Source organism: Myotis davidii, unplaced genomic scaffold, assembly GCF_000327345.1.
Source record: "Myotis davidii unplaced genomic scaffold, ASM32734v1 scaffold68, whole genome shotgun sequence".
NCBI classification, from domain to species: Eukaryota; Metazoa; Chordata; class Mammalia; order Chiroptera; family Vespertilionidae; genus Myotis; species Myotis davidii.
In genome coordinates, this window is record NW_006300376.1 from 631,270 (window position 1) to 646,445 (window position 15,176).

Here is a 15,176-nt window from a genome sequence, read left to right on the forward strand (position 1 = left end):
ACGGTGAGGGGTGGGGGGGAGGTGCATGATTCTCACTATCTGCCAACATGTAGAAGCAGAAGGTCTGGATGATATCCAGAAAGCCACTGGGCACCAGAAGGTTCATCACGTACAGGCCGGGCCTGGGCCTCATGGCCACGAGTTCAGATAAAAGAGCTGAAGGTGAGCACGTCATCCTGTTTATCAAAGGGGAAATAGATTACGTGCAGGTTACAGGTGCTGACCCTCCTCACCACCCGCCCCCCCTCAACACACACACACACACACACACACACACACACACACACACACACAGTACATTCACACCCCCCTCTCCTGCTTCTTCCTGCACTATAGTGGACGATTCTCCTCCCCTCTCCAAGGTCTTTTCCTTCCCAGCCCTCCCCACCTCTGAAGCATCCCTTCTCCTTCTTGGATTTCCAACTCCACTCAACCAGATATTGTCCAATTGACACTCAAACATGCTCATGTCCCTCATTTTAAACCCTCACACCTTTCCCCAGGTTCCACCTTATGACTTTCCTCCTCATGGTCCAACCTCCTAAGATGTTCCCTGTATTCACTGTCTCCATTCCCTTACCTTCTACTCCTCCCCCATTCCCATCTGGGGCCTACCTCCATCAAGCCACCCAAACCCCTTTTACCACGACCACCAATGACTTTTTTGCACATCCAGCAGGCTTCCTTTTTTAACTTACATAATCTCTCGGGAGCATCTGACACAATTTAGCACTTCCTGCTTCTTGACTCACGCTCTCCCTGGCCTCCCAGGACTTCACATTTTCCTTGATCTCGCCAACTTTCCAGCCATCCCTTCTCTGGTGCTTGAGGTGTATTTTCCTCTATCAGGTCATTAAATAGCGGCCATACTCAAGCCCTAGTCCTAGGACCTCATCTTTTCCTCCCATATTCCTTCCTCAAGAGACATTACACTTTGACAGCTGACGTAACCTTCCCTAGACATTTGCTCCCCAATTTATATTTCCAATCCAGACTTTCTAGAGCTCCAGACCCACATATCCAAATACTTATTCGGCATCTGTCCCTGGGCATCTCAAAGGCCCCTCAAATTTAACATGATCAAATTGTGTGATCTTTCCCCACCAACCTAGGCCATCTCCAGCATCCCCATTTTCGTAAGCAGCACCACCCATCCACTTCCTCTTGCGTGAATCACTCCTGATGTGTCGTTCTGCCTCACCCTGCATGTCCAATTTAGCGCCAAGTTCTGTTGATTTTACTTCCTATCTCTCAAATCCATCTACTTCTCTCAATCCCACCGCCCACCACCTTGTCCAAGCTGTTATTATCTTTCACCAGGATTAGTTTAGGAGCGTCTAAACTGGTTTAGCCTCTAATTGTTGTATCCACATTCCTCTGGCTTTCCCTCCCCTCCATTGTACTCACTGCTGGTAGAGGATCTTTGAGAAATGCAGTTTTAACTGTCCCTCCTCCTTCCTTTTAATATCCCTAAAAGGTATCCCATTGCTCACAGAATAAAGCAAAACATCTGAACAGGGCCTACATAGTCTATTTCTCTCCAGTGGTTCTCAGCCAAATGTGATTTTGTTCCCCAGAGGACGTTTGACCATGTCTGGAGACATTTTTGGCTGTCACACTTGAGGGGAAGTGCTACTGATATCCAGTGGTTAGAGGCCAGGAATACCACTAAACATCCTAGAATATTTAGGACAACCTCGCATAACAAAGAGTTATCAAGCCCAAAATGTCAATAGTGAAGAGGTTGAGGAACTATTGACATTTGGGCTGGTTTCATTGTGCTTTATTTTCCACGTGGATCGTGGTGTCCCAGCCACTCATGTCTTCTTTTGGGTTCTGTTGGGTGCCATACTCCCTCCCTTTGGCCATAGGTCCTTTGCACAGCCTATCCCTATCCATGGAAAGGTCTCCCTCCCCATTTTCCTGGTTAAACCCTTCATCTTCCAACCTCAGCTCATCATCACTTTCACAGGGACCTCCTCCTGGCTTCCTCAGCACCAAGTTATCACTCTTTTGAGGCATTTACTGAGGTTGCTGTTTTACATTTCTTTGTGTGACTTTTGACTAATATTTGTCTCACCCACTGAGTTATAAGTACTATGAGGTTAAGCAACATGTCCAATTTTGTTTATTATTGTATCCTTAGTGTTTGGCACAGGGCCTAACACATAATGATTGCTTAGAAAATCTATACAATAAAAGCATAATATGCGAATTAAACCAGATGTCCTTCTGGACATCCTTCCTTCCAGACAAAGCCGCAGTGGACGAGGGCCAGGGCCAAGGCTCTTGCACGAATTTCGTGTATCGGGCCTCTAGTATGTAAATAAGAGAATGGATGAATAGATGAATGATTTTTGATACTTTTTGCGTAGAGACTTCTTTTAGTCTATCACCTCATGATCCCAACTTGTACTTTTAATATATACTATAAGAAACAAGGCGAGTCCCCAAATTCAGGGGTCCTGGTAGAACACAAAACATACTCAGGAGCCAGACAGCAGGGCAAGTATCTTTCCTCCTGCAGGAGGGTGTGCAGCACATGGTCTGGGAGCACATGCACACTGAGGAGGTGGTCTGCTCGGCCTTTTAATCCTGACGCACGTGACCTGTCCCTCACTCTTGATTGGAGCTCATGCACACAGCCTTTCACGATTGGCTAATTCAAAGGGAGGAGTTGGCCTTTGCCATTTCAAGATGGTGGCCCCCAGGGGAGCTGCAAGTCATGTGGCTAACATGGCGGCTGCCAAGTCACCTGAGCCAAACTGGCAGCTGCCTTAACTGTTCTTTGACAGAAAAGATGACTGTTTATTCTCACATATACCAGTCAGAAATACTGTGTTTTGTCCTAATAGACTCTCATCTCATGTCATTACATCCTAATGCATGCATTCTCAATGAGGGTGGAAAGTAGTTCCTGGGAGGCAAAAAAAATCTTACTCTTTTAATGTATAAAACAAAGGCATACATACTGTACACATATATGGCATATCTCTGCTATTAATATTTCTTTGGAAAAGGATCATCGGGGAAAAGTATCTAAAAAGAGTTCTTTGGGGGGCAGCAATAATAAAGAAAAGGTTAAAAACATTTGGCCTACTTTTAAAATATATATACATATATATATTTTCTAGATGATAAAATACACATAACATATTTACCATCTGAGCCACTTTTAGGTGTACAGTTAGGGTGGCGTTAAGTACATTCACATTGTTATGCACCTGTCACCACCATCCATCGCCAGAGCTCTTTTTATCTTGCAGAACTGAAACTCTGTCCTATTAAATAATAACTCCCCCTTTGCCTTCCCCAACCCTGGGACCACCATGCTACTTAGCATCTCAGCTGGATGACTCCAGATACCACCTGTAAGTGGAATCATACAGTGTTTGTCATCTTGTGACTGGCTTATTTCACTTAGCATAATGTTCTCAAGGTTCGTCCATGTTGTGCATGTGTTAGATTTTCCTTTCTTTTTAAGGTTGAATGACGTTCCATTGTGTGTATATATATGATCTTTGTTCATCCTCAGTGGGCACTAGGGTTGCTTCCATCTTTTGGCTATTGTGAATAATGCTCTATAAACATAGGGGTACAAATATTTCTTTGAGATCAGGCTTTCAATTCTTTTGGATATATACTCAGAAATGGAATTTCTGGATCATATGGCAATTCTATTTTTATGCTTTTGAGGAATCACCATATTCTTTTACATCAATGACTGCACCATTTTACATTCCCACCACTAGTACACAAGGGTTCCAACTTCTCCACAACCTTTCCAACACTTGCTAATATATATGAGATTATATAATTTTAGCTATGGAACCAATGGTCCCCAATATTTTACCCCCCAAATTTTACCCCCCATCTATTCATTCGTATAACATAAAATGTTTGATAAGCTAAGTAATTGATTGTTGGGTACAATCCATTGATTTACAAATTTTAATAAGCAGTCATATCCTATCTCTGAATAGACCTGTCAATTGGTTTGTGTATGTGGCATTGCCTATTGTATAACTACGGGAACTTCTCTGCAACCTTCATATTCAGGGAAGAATATTATCAGCATGGATAGTTAATTGTCAATATCAGAAAGGTGGTTGAGGGGTACTCTAGGGGTCCATTCGGTCCCGTGCTACTATGATTAGATTTAATGTGCTGTTATAAGTACACCAGATGATGACACTTCATTTCCCTGAAGACTACTCTTTAATGAGCTGCCCATTCAATTATAGGTTCTTAATTATTCAAACAGAAACTTAGAAGTTTTTTTAATAAGTAAAAGGATGAGCATTTCTAAATAATAGCCGTGGTTCGTGTTCCATTTAAAGGATATTTCATAGTTAAGCATTTCTCTAGTAGGTTGTTATTTTTGTTTACTTTGCTTTTGGCTAGTCTTTAGATATAAAACTTTAAAAATTAGGAACTTACTATGGCTAAGAGTTCCAAAAGTCAAAGTTCTGTTTTTTATAGAATGATAGGCACCAATGAAAACAGAAAAGATGCTGAGAAATGACATGCCACATACAAAAATTAAACAACTTGTTTGGATTTATAAACTAGCATGTTGGCTTCTGTCGGCATTTAGCACCTATCATCTGTTATGCAAAATGAGCTCTCCTTTATCTACCTTTCCCAAATTCTTGTACAGGGAAATTTCATAAGATGTAAAGAAATGACTACCTGTATTAAGTACTGAAGCAGATGGAAAGCAAAACGTGTTAAAACACTGACTATAATGCCATCATCTGTTTAAATGGTCTCCTTTTCCGCTCTCCCCACCCCATCTCATTGCTCAAGCCCTTTATGGACATGCAGGTTTCTTCTCCTTCCCTCTCGCAGTTCCTGTCTTTTAAATGTATGCTTATGTCCAGTGGAGAGACACCTTGAAGACCAGATGGCCAAATTATTTCGTACAGGGTTATGACTCAGTTGTTATCATATTTCCTTTTAATTTTAATTTCTTCCTTGGCCATTTGAAGGACCCTTCTTATAAAGTTTTAGCGGTCAAGAAAATTGATTCTTCAATATTATGCTTAGAGGAGTGGCAGGAAGGGGAAGACAATAATTACCTGTTTGGGCAAGAAGTAATCTGGCCTTTGGAATGATTCATATGGTTGTAAGTCTGCAAAATAACTGATGCCAAGATAACTATTCGAGTACAGTAACTATAGGAAAATCGGTGTCCCATCATTCATTCTTTTCACTCTACTGGTTGCTGTCATCACTTGTTAATGTGAATTTTAGGTTCTGATAATGTAGACACTATTTCTCTGACTAGCTTTTTCTAAATCATCTTTGCATTAATTTCAGCTAATAATAATCTAAGAATTTCATAAAAAATTGTTAGGTGAATGACTCAATCCATTGGCTATAATCTCAAATACTTAAAAAAACTTTTATTACTTGCAGGGTATACTATTATCATAACGAATTGTTTTTCATTTGAACAGCATGATATACTTGACAAGACACTTTTATGTATATTGTCTTTTTGTGAACTCTCAACCAGTCTGTTAATGTCCAATAAACATTAATCAGATACCTAGTATGTGAAAAATATATACAGCAGGTCTTCAGTTGATATCCTTTTGTTATGACATTGATGAAATTCTTAATTTAACTCTTGTTTTTGTCAATTAGCCTGTGGTAAACTAGTTTCATTAACACTAGAGGCCCAGTGCACAAATTCAATCATGGATGGAGTCCGGCCGACCAGCCTCTATCATGGCCAATCTGGCTGGGTTAGGGGAGGGGATGCGGGTGTTTGGAGGGCTGGCCCCACCACCAATGGCGGGGGGGTGATCAGGGGTGGGGCCGGCCAGGGGGAAGGGCTGCAGACAGTTGGCTAGCTGGCCCTGCCCCTGGTCAAACTCCTGGCCGAATGGACAATTTGCATATTAGCCTTTTATTATATAGGATAGTTTCACTTAAAGTCATAAAGCCTAATGAGGATGATAAGTGAGGACTTACTATACATCCTTTTGCTGCCTGAAGCATCTAAGAATTTTCATGTCCTAAACTGAGATCCTGGTATTTCCAACAAACCTGCTCCAACCACATCTCAGATGGTGGCAACTCCAAACTTTCAGATGCTCAGGCCAAAACTTTTGAATCAATTTTGACTTCTCTTTTTCTCTCTCATTCCACTCTCTTCTTCCTGGAAATCATACTGGCTGTACCTTCAAATATATCCAGAATCTGACTATTTCTCCCCATGCTGTCTTCTCAGACATTGTCTCTAGTTTGTGTGTTTTTTTAATATTTTATTGATTTTTTTTTACAGAGAAGAAGGGAGAGGGATAGAGAGTTAGAAACATCGATGAGAGAGAAACATTGATCAGCTGCCCCCTGCACACCCCGTACTGGGGATGTGCCTGCAACTAAGGTACATGCCCTTGACCGGAATCGAACCTGGGACCCTTCAGTCCGCAGGCCGACACTCTATCCACTGAGCCAAATCAGTCAGGACTGTGTCTAGTTTGATAAATGTAATAACCTTCTAACTAGTCTCTGCTTCCACTCTAAAGTACTGTCAGTCTATTCCCAATACAGTAGCATGAATGTTAAAATGTAAGTCAAGCCCAGCCGGTGTGGCTTAGTGGTTGAGTGTCGACCTAGGAACCAGGAGGTCATGCAGCAGGGGAATAGAGCGAGAGGGTCATAAACCAGTTCCTAAATGCTCTGGACTGGAAATGACACATGTCATTACTGCTTACAGCTCCCTGGCCAAGGCTCACCACTAGGCCTCATCCAATTGTAAGGGGCCAGGATGTCTGGGAAGCTTTGGTGCCAAGCCATCTGACATTTTGTATATTATTTATTTAATGTCTCTTTCCACTCAATAGTCCCATAACGGCAGGGATTTGTGCTAGTTTTGTTCACTGCTGTATCCCCTATGCCTAGTATTTTAATTGGTCAGAACATTTGTGGAATGAATAAATGAGTGGATGAATAAATGTCAGCTCCCCAGGCTGGTGAGCCCCATGATTTTGTTCCCAGTAGCCTTGGCCCTAGGCCTGGTGAGACCAACCCAACAAATTAGCATCTGTGCCTCCCATCCCCTACATAGGGAAGAATCACATAGTTAGATCTGGACATTCTAGTTTAAAAGCTGACAAGGCCACACACGGAGTGCAACCAAACCACATGACCCTATTAAAGACCCCGTAAAGGTTACTTCCTTGAGATTCTTGTGCTAAAGTAGTAGTTGCTGGCAGCTTCTATGGATGCGGTTGTTTCTAACATTTATGACAGCACAGGAAAGAAATACTGCATTACCCTTGAGAAGCTCCTCCTACAGTCAATGGGGCAGGATAGGATTTGTCTCCCCTCTTCTCCTTCATTTCTATGAAGTGAAGCCTGTGTATGGTGAGGGGGCTGGGAGGGGGATATTTGTTAGCAAAGGAGAACAAAAAGAGAACTCTCCTAAATACTGAGTTGGACTGTAGGCGACTGGATGAAAAAAATAAATGTTTTCTTTTTTTTTTTTTAAGAAAATGTTTTTCAATATCTAGAGCTGAACTGTTCCATATAATAGCCTCTAACCACATGTGGCTATTGAGCACTTCAAATGTGGCTTGTCTGTGTTGAGATGTGCTATACATATAAGGTACACACCAGATTTTGAAGACTTAGTACAAAAAAATGTATATCTTATCAATAACTTCTTTCTATTGATTATATGTTAAGGTGATTCTATTTTTGATACAGTGGGTTAAATACATTATATTAAAATTAATTTCATGTTAAAAATAAAATTAATTTTATGTCTATTTATACTTCTTAATGGGTGTACTAGAAATTTTTAAATTATATGTGTGGCTTGTGTTATATTTCTTTTGGAAGTGCTACCGTAGACTCTGTATATTAATGACAGGGGATCGTAAGATTTCACACCCTTACAGACATGTCAAGTATAAGTCAGGGTTCATACAAGCTTAGAACATGACTTGGTTTGGTAGCTAGATTTAATTTTCCACATTTGTCAACCTAGTATCTTTAAGAAGATAAAATTCATATTTAATCCTACCTTAAGAATAAACTTTCTAGAGATTGAGATGAAAGTAATGCAAGAGTATCTACAATAGTCCAAGAAAACATAGGCATTTCCAACTTTGCTCCCAAAGGAAGGGATTTAATATGAACTTTGTAGACAACATAAAATACACTCAAGAGAGTAAAAGCACCAAGAGGCAAATGGGTTTTTGGAGGAATAAGAGATTCTTTATTGTTCAGCTCTTTCAAAAATTTTTCTGCCTTTGTTTTTTAATCTATTTTTTTCATGTAGGGCTTGGAAAACAGACACTAGGCAAAAAGGTACCCCTCATAATGCCCAGGAGGGCTGCTCTGTAAGGACATGTGGCTTTCGGGCAAGGGTAACAGAAAGGGCCCCTCATGCTCTGTCTACCATAGAGTCCACACACCAGCAGCTGAAAGGTTTTCCTTTGCATCGTGCCCGCCAGGGCTGCGTTTAGAGTGCTCCCCGCCTGTGTCCTGCTCTCCAGTGGACCCAGCATTTTATTGCGGTTAGAAATCCATTTCCCCTTTCACCACATTTAAAAAAAAATCCCTTCCATAAGACACCCCCACCTGTCACTCCATCAAGTTAACTGATTGCAGGTGCCTGGAAGAAGGGGGCTTGGGAGACAGGATAATGGAGAAAGAAAAAATTGTAGCAGAACACCTTACCTTGTGCTCGGCAGGTGTCCCGTGGACATAGTGGTGAGCTCTCAGGCCTTGCAAGGTGCCCAGGCCTCCTTTTGCCGTATTCACCCAGGAACTCTCTTCTGTGGTGGGGACCAGGCTCCCTGCGACCAAGGTAAGGCCTGAAGTGTTGATCGTCAGCGTCCGCTCCACAGATCTGAAGTAGTTCAGAATTCCTAAGCAGGTGCGCTGAAACAGAGAACAGCCTCAGGACTTGGTCCTTGGCTGGCCACGCCTAGAGCAAAACTTCGAATGGGGCCCTGGAGGTGGGCAGGTCCATCCTACTGCTGAAAAAGGAACACGTCACCCCCAGAAAAGCCCGATTCCATGGACAAATCAGAACAGAGAACAAAGTGTAAAAATGTGTTGCTCCGGGAACAGAAGGAAAGCCCCACTTCCAGACAACCAAGCATTTCAGACGCCTGAAACCAGCGTCCACGGACCTGCAGCTCCCTGATTCGCAGGTGGCGCAGGTACAGAAAGGACAGGTAGGCCCCTCTCCGTAGGGCAGGATCCTCATCACTAGGCCCAGTCCCATCATCCAGGCCCAGCAGGAGCAGGGCCCTTGCGTAGTTGTACCTGCAGCAGGCAAGAAATATGGAATTAATGCCTTTCATCTCAAAGTGGTCTGGAAAATTCATATACACCAAGTTGAAGTCACTTTACTTAACTTAAGGGAGTTTCATAAAAGCCACTCTTTAAAAATTGCACCAGCCGAACCGGTTTGGCTCAGTGGATAGAGCGTCGGCCTGCGGACTGAAGGGTCCCAGGTTCGATTCCGGTCAAGGACATATACCTTGGTTGCAGTAGGGCACATCCCTACTGGGGGGTGTGCAGGAGGCAGCTGATCGATCTCTCTCATCGATGTTTCTAACTCTCTATCCCTCTCCCTTCTTCTCTGTAAAAATTCAATAAAATATATTTAAAAAATAAATAAAAATAAAAATTGCACTGAAGATAAAGTAATTACTTTATATGTATAAATATAAAAGGACATTTCTCTTAGCAATCCCTCTTGTTAAAAGTGAAACACTAATTTAGCAGTTTACCTGCTTTCAGTCTTGTTTTTATTTCAGCTTCAAATATTTTAGCGTTAACATATAACCTCCACATCAGTCCGTCACTCCGTGTTCCCTGCAGTGTTTAACCCATCTCCGTGAGTCAACAATGAAATGGTTTAGCTTTACCCAGTCTCTGTTTCCTGCTTGACAGGCTCCCCAGCCCATTGATGGAGACTTATTTGCGCTGGGCGATTTTCAGTTTGTTCCATGGAAAGGTCATCTTTCTTCATGTTTTCATTCTGTCAAAAAAGTGGCATTAGTTGGATTACAAAAACACTTGCAATATTATTAACAATCAGTCATCACGAAATTAAGTCTGATGACCCAAGACACATTTAGATGAAAACTAGAAAAGCATTTTCATCCATTTCAACCTGACATGAAAATCTATTTCTAAAATACTTAGGGATCACTATTTTAGTATTATTTAGTCTTTCTTTTACAAAACTATTCACAGCTTTTAAATATCAGCCATCCCTACCCCCCTTTTTCATGTAAACCTTCATGGTTATGATGAATTGATACACTTCTCTAGTAGATGTTTGGAACCTTGAACCTCTAATCCAGACTTGGTCCAGGCTAAGAGACATCAGTGGGTTAAACTCCTCTTTCTACTTTTTAGCTAGTGTATGATTTAACCACTTAAAGTCTTCATCCTATTTTTGCATTTGTAAGGTGGCATGATAATGGAAAATAAGTTGCTATGAGAAGTAAATGACAGGATGGATAAAAGCTTAGTGCCTGGCACCTAATAGGTGCTCATGGGTTCTCTCCTGCCCATGGGTTCCAGCAGTCAGCCAGCCCTGAAGGATCTATCATAGAATTCATGGTGTACTCTTATTTCTTTCTCTTTTTTTAATAGCAAAGGTGGAAATTTATTGAAGAACAGGTACAGAGATGTCAAGAAGGATGAGGCCATGCACCCAGGGCCTCTAGGAAAACTGGGAAGAAGGTGATATTGGTGTATGGTCCTGCCCCTGGCCCTCTGAGCAGCCCCTTTCTTAGTGGCCCTCTCTGCCTGTCTCCGGACACAACCTCCATTCCCAGAAGCCGTGATCTTTCATAGTGACACCAATCCCCTTGATAACATTGAGTGGCAATGGCTGAGGTTGGAAGCCTCCACTCACCCCCCGCCCTTTGGGTTACTTATATTCTAATTTTGGGTTCTTAAAATTCCAACAATGGTAGAAACTACTGATTGTTACCCAAGATCCATTCTCTTCTTTTCCCATGGTAATGTAATATCTATCTTGGCACACGGCCACCCAGATAAAGATGACATTTCCAAGCCTCTCTTGCAGCTAGATGTAGCTATGTGACTAAGTGCTGACCAATGGAATGAACGTGAAAGTTCCACATGGCAGCTTCTGGGCATTTCCCTGAAGTGGCAGCTTCCCCACCCCTCGTCTCCATCCTGCTGCTTAGCACACGAACGTGACAGCTGAAGCGTCGTCTCAGACCAGGGGTTGATCTTGAGTATGGAAGGTGCATTAGTTGGAACTCCGGGATAGAAGGAGCATGGGTCCCTGAGGACCCCATGGAGCAAAGTCATCACACCAGCTCTGTACTGCCTACTCCTGGATGTTAACTTGAGGGAGGGTAAGAAATTTTCATATCCTTTAATCTTCTGTTATTTTGGGCCTAACTATGACCAACAGCCAAAAATAACACAATCCCCAATACTCTAAAGATAAACTTCCAGTCTTTATGACAGGCAGTGGGAAGAACATTTTGGACAGGGATATTAGCAAGAGCAGGGGAGAGAGAACGCTGTCTAACCGGGTCGCATTAAGTGGCTTCCCACTCTGTCTGTGGGTAGAAGGTCCTGTCTGTTCCGGGTTAGTGTACATGTCAGTGTATTTCTGTGTAAACGTCCCACAACCCTAGGACCGGAAAGACCTTGGAAGGTGCTGTGGTACACCCCAGTTCCTTAATACAGAAACACAGGATCATTATCCCAAAATAAAGAGAATGTCCGTTGTGGTTTTTTTAATCTGTAGGAAAGTACATACTCCATGAAGGGAGATGAACTTTGACAGTTGCTATTTGACCCAGAATTTGGGGTGAGAGGCGCTCTAGGGAAGCCCTTTGCCTCCCAGCCTATGGCACTTTGGTGTTGCAGTTCGGCATTGCCCAATGTGTGTGGCTCCAGAGGGCCTGCTCAGAGCCGCAGCCTTTCTCTGATGGCACTGTGACATTTTCAGCTGTTCCTAAAATTACCCAGAATTATATAGGAAAGAACAGAAAGTGACATGAATTGCAGTGAAAGAACTCGAAGGAAAGACTGAACAAACCACAAAAGTACTGCTGGGCCAGCAGATTGCCAGGAAGAGAGGAAGGGGGCACAACAGGCCAGGGTGAGTAAGGCCAGCATCTTCCAGGAAAACAGAACCAACCACAGCCCAGAAGGAAACTGCTTAGGAAAGGCCGAAGTCTGTGAGCGTATTCCCCTAAAAGAACTGGACCACAGTGCAGATTGGCGGCACGGCTGACCAGAAACAGAACGTCAACACCACCTGTGCTCATCCTGTCTTCCTGGGGAGGTAAATCCTTCGACATCTGCTCGATCTCAAAACTGGGTATTTGTCAGCATGGTTGAGTTCACATATGTTGTCAGTTCTGAGATTGCCACTGATTGCAAATCTCATTTTCTTCTGGGAAGTTGGCAGCGGTCGTGGAGTGGAAGAAATAATAAGAGGGAAAGTAATTCTATTCTGTACTCCTCTCCTCAACGCCTCTGCAGCTTACTTGTGTATATTCACAGAATAAAAAGACTAGAAGGACATACACCAACTGTTCATACCGTGGTTATATTTAAGTATAAAATAATGGGTGATTTTTATTTTCTTTCTTTAACTTTTCTATATTTCACAAATTTACTATGATAAATACATAGCACTATTGTCCTTAAGAAATGGGTGTTTGTTTTTAAATGTTCTATTAAATTCGATGAGGGAAACCAGGAAAAGGTTGTTTTGTGTTTCCATGAACTTCTTGCACATTGGAGCTCCTGTAGACAACACCTCTTCTGTGAGAGCACATCACTTACCCATGACATCACATTGTCTCTGGAGGTGGAGGGGAGCGTAGCAGAGATGGGGAAATGGCTGTCACCCCTTCCCTCCTTGGTGTGGCCAGTGAGAAAAAGCAAAAGAAGAGGCAAAGGGTGTAGTATTTTCTGCCACTTCCCTGCTCCATAAAGTTAAAGAAAAGGCACCATTTTAAACCATATCTTTAGAAATACAATGGTCAATAGTAGCACTTAATGTTTGTACACTAGATAAAGATTTTAGTAAACATGTGTTTTCTTGGTGAATGACACTGGACACAAGTAACCCGATATAACAGAATTACAGATCTGGAAGGATTCACAGGGCTAGCTGGGTCATTTCTTCTGGTCAGGACTATAATTAAATTATTTTACTTACCTTTTCCCCTTCCCCCCTAGAATATCCAAAAAGTGCAGTTCATTTGGACCAGAATTCTCTCTTTCTGGTTACACATTATTTTCAATTAACAATTATAAATAAATTTGATGGTTTTTTCTTCATCATCCAAACCCAGATCAGATTTTGACGCAAGTCTGGAATTAGAACTGTGATTGAAGAAAAGAGTGGCCAGTCTCTGATGCAAATGGTAAGTAATGGCCAGTTCAAACCGTGATAAAAACATTACAAACATTATTAATGTTTAGATAAACATTGCGTTAAAATGGACATGGGAAACAGGTTCCCTCATAAGTTGCTGGTTGGGGAACATGGTATACCACATTGACAGGACCTATAAACGTTTTGAATGTGCACATTCTGTGAACCAGAAAATTTATTTCTAAATATTTGTTCTAATAAAACACACATTGCACAAGGAGGCAGGTATAAGAAAGTTTACTATAAGTAGGCAGGGTTTCTAACAGGGGGGAAAATGGCAACAAGGATCCATAATAGGGACCAATATGTGATCTGCAGAATACAACAGAATATAATGCAGCATTTAAAGAGAATAGGAGAGACAGGTCTCTAAAACCTATTGTTGGGTGAAAAAAGCAAGTTACAGAAAGAAATCCATAGGGTATGACAGGTGGCTAATATAGAAACTGGATTATAATATATATATCACAGAGAGAGAAAGAGAACACATCCATGTGAGAGAGACACATTGACTGGTTGCCTCCCACACGCTCCCCTGAGTGAACCTGCAACCCAGGTATGTGCCCTTGACTGGGAATCGAACCCATGACCCTTCAGAGCACAGGCTGATGTTCTACCACTGAGCAACACCAGCCAGGGCATACCCTCTCTCTATTTTTTTATGGGGACATATGTATGAATGTAAATGTATTGAAAAGGCTGGGAGCAATAACAATGTTTACCTCTGAGGAAGTGGAATAGGAACCAATATTTGAGTTCTCATTAAAGTTAAAGTATTAACTTTTCAGTGATGTCAATTTTTATATGGAGAAAAATTATTTGACATTTATTTATTACTTCTGTATTTTAAAATTAATTAAAAAAAAACTACTTGAAGAGAAAAATAGTAACTCTACAGTGGATAAAACTGGCAACCATGTGATCAAGATTAACATCCCCAGAGATGTCATGTTGATAGCATGTGCCCCTGATATGATGTAACAAGAAGGGCACTTCAACTCTTGGGGTGTTCTTCCCCCAAACCTATAACCTCTTTGTAACCAAAAGAAAAAACATCAGACAAACTCAAATTAGGGAACATTCTACAGGTTGCCTATCCAGTACTCCTAAAGACCACGAAGGTCATGATAAACACGGAAAAACTGAGGAACTGGCTCAGACCCGAGGAGACTGGGGAGATGTGACAATTATGCGCAGTGTGGTACCCTGGATAGGATCCAGGAGCACAAAAAGAACATTGATGGAGAAAACAGTGAATTCCAATAAAAGTCTAGTCTAGTTCACAGTAATGCACCAATGTTGGCTCCATAGGTGTGACAAATGTACCATAGTAATATAAGATGTCAATAATAGGAGAAAGGGGGCAAAGGAATACCTGAGAACTCTTTGTACTATCCTTGCAACTTTTCTGCAAACCTAAAACTATCCTATATAATAAAAGGGTAATATGCAAATTGACCCAAACAGCAGAATGACTGAGAATGACTATGACACACACTGACCACCAGGGGGCAGATGCTCAATGCATGAGCTGCCCCCTAGTGGTCAGTGCACTCCCACAGGGGAGTTCTGCTCAGCCACAAGCCAGGCTGCCAGCTGTCAGCACAGGGATGGTGGCAGGAGCCTCTCTCACCTCCTCAGCAGCGTGAAGGATGTCCAACTGCAACTTAGGCCTGCTCCCCGCTGGCAAGTGGACATCCCCTGAGGGCTCCCGAGCTGATCCCCCGGGGAGCAGGCCTAAGCCAGCAGATGG

General features: G+C 42.2%; 1 protein-coding gene across 1 annotated transcript in view; it reads right to left on the reverse strand.

Moving 5' to 3' along the window:
• Nucleotides 1–12,335, reverse strand: part of LOC102775115 (transmembrane protein FLJ37396) — a 48,863-nt gene extending 36,528 nt beyond the window's left edge. The window contains 6 exon segments of the mRNA XM_015572717.1: nucleotides 37–176; nucleotides 5,082–5,134; nucleotides 8,701–8,904; nucleotides 9,159–9,294; nucleotides 9,903–10,015; nucleotides 12,270–12,335. Coding sequence (XP_015428203.1) covers nucleotides 37–176; nucleotides 5,082–5,134; nucleotides 8,701–8,904; nucleotides 9,159–9,294; nucleotides 9,903–10,015; nucleotides 12,270–12,335 — 712 coding nt within the window.
• Between the last annotated feature and the right edge of the window lie 2,841 nt (nucleotides 12,336–15,176).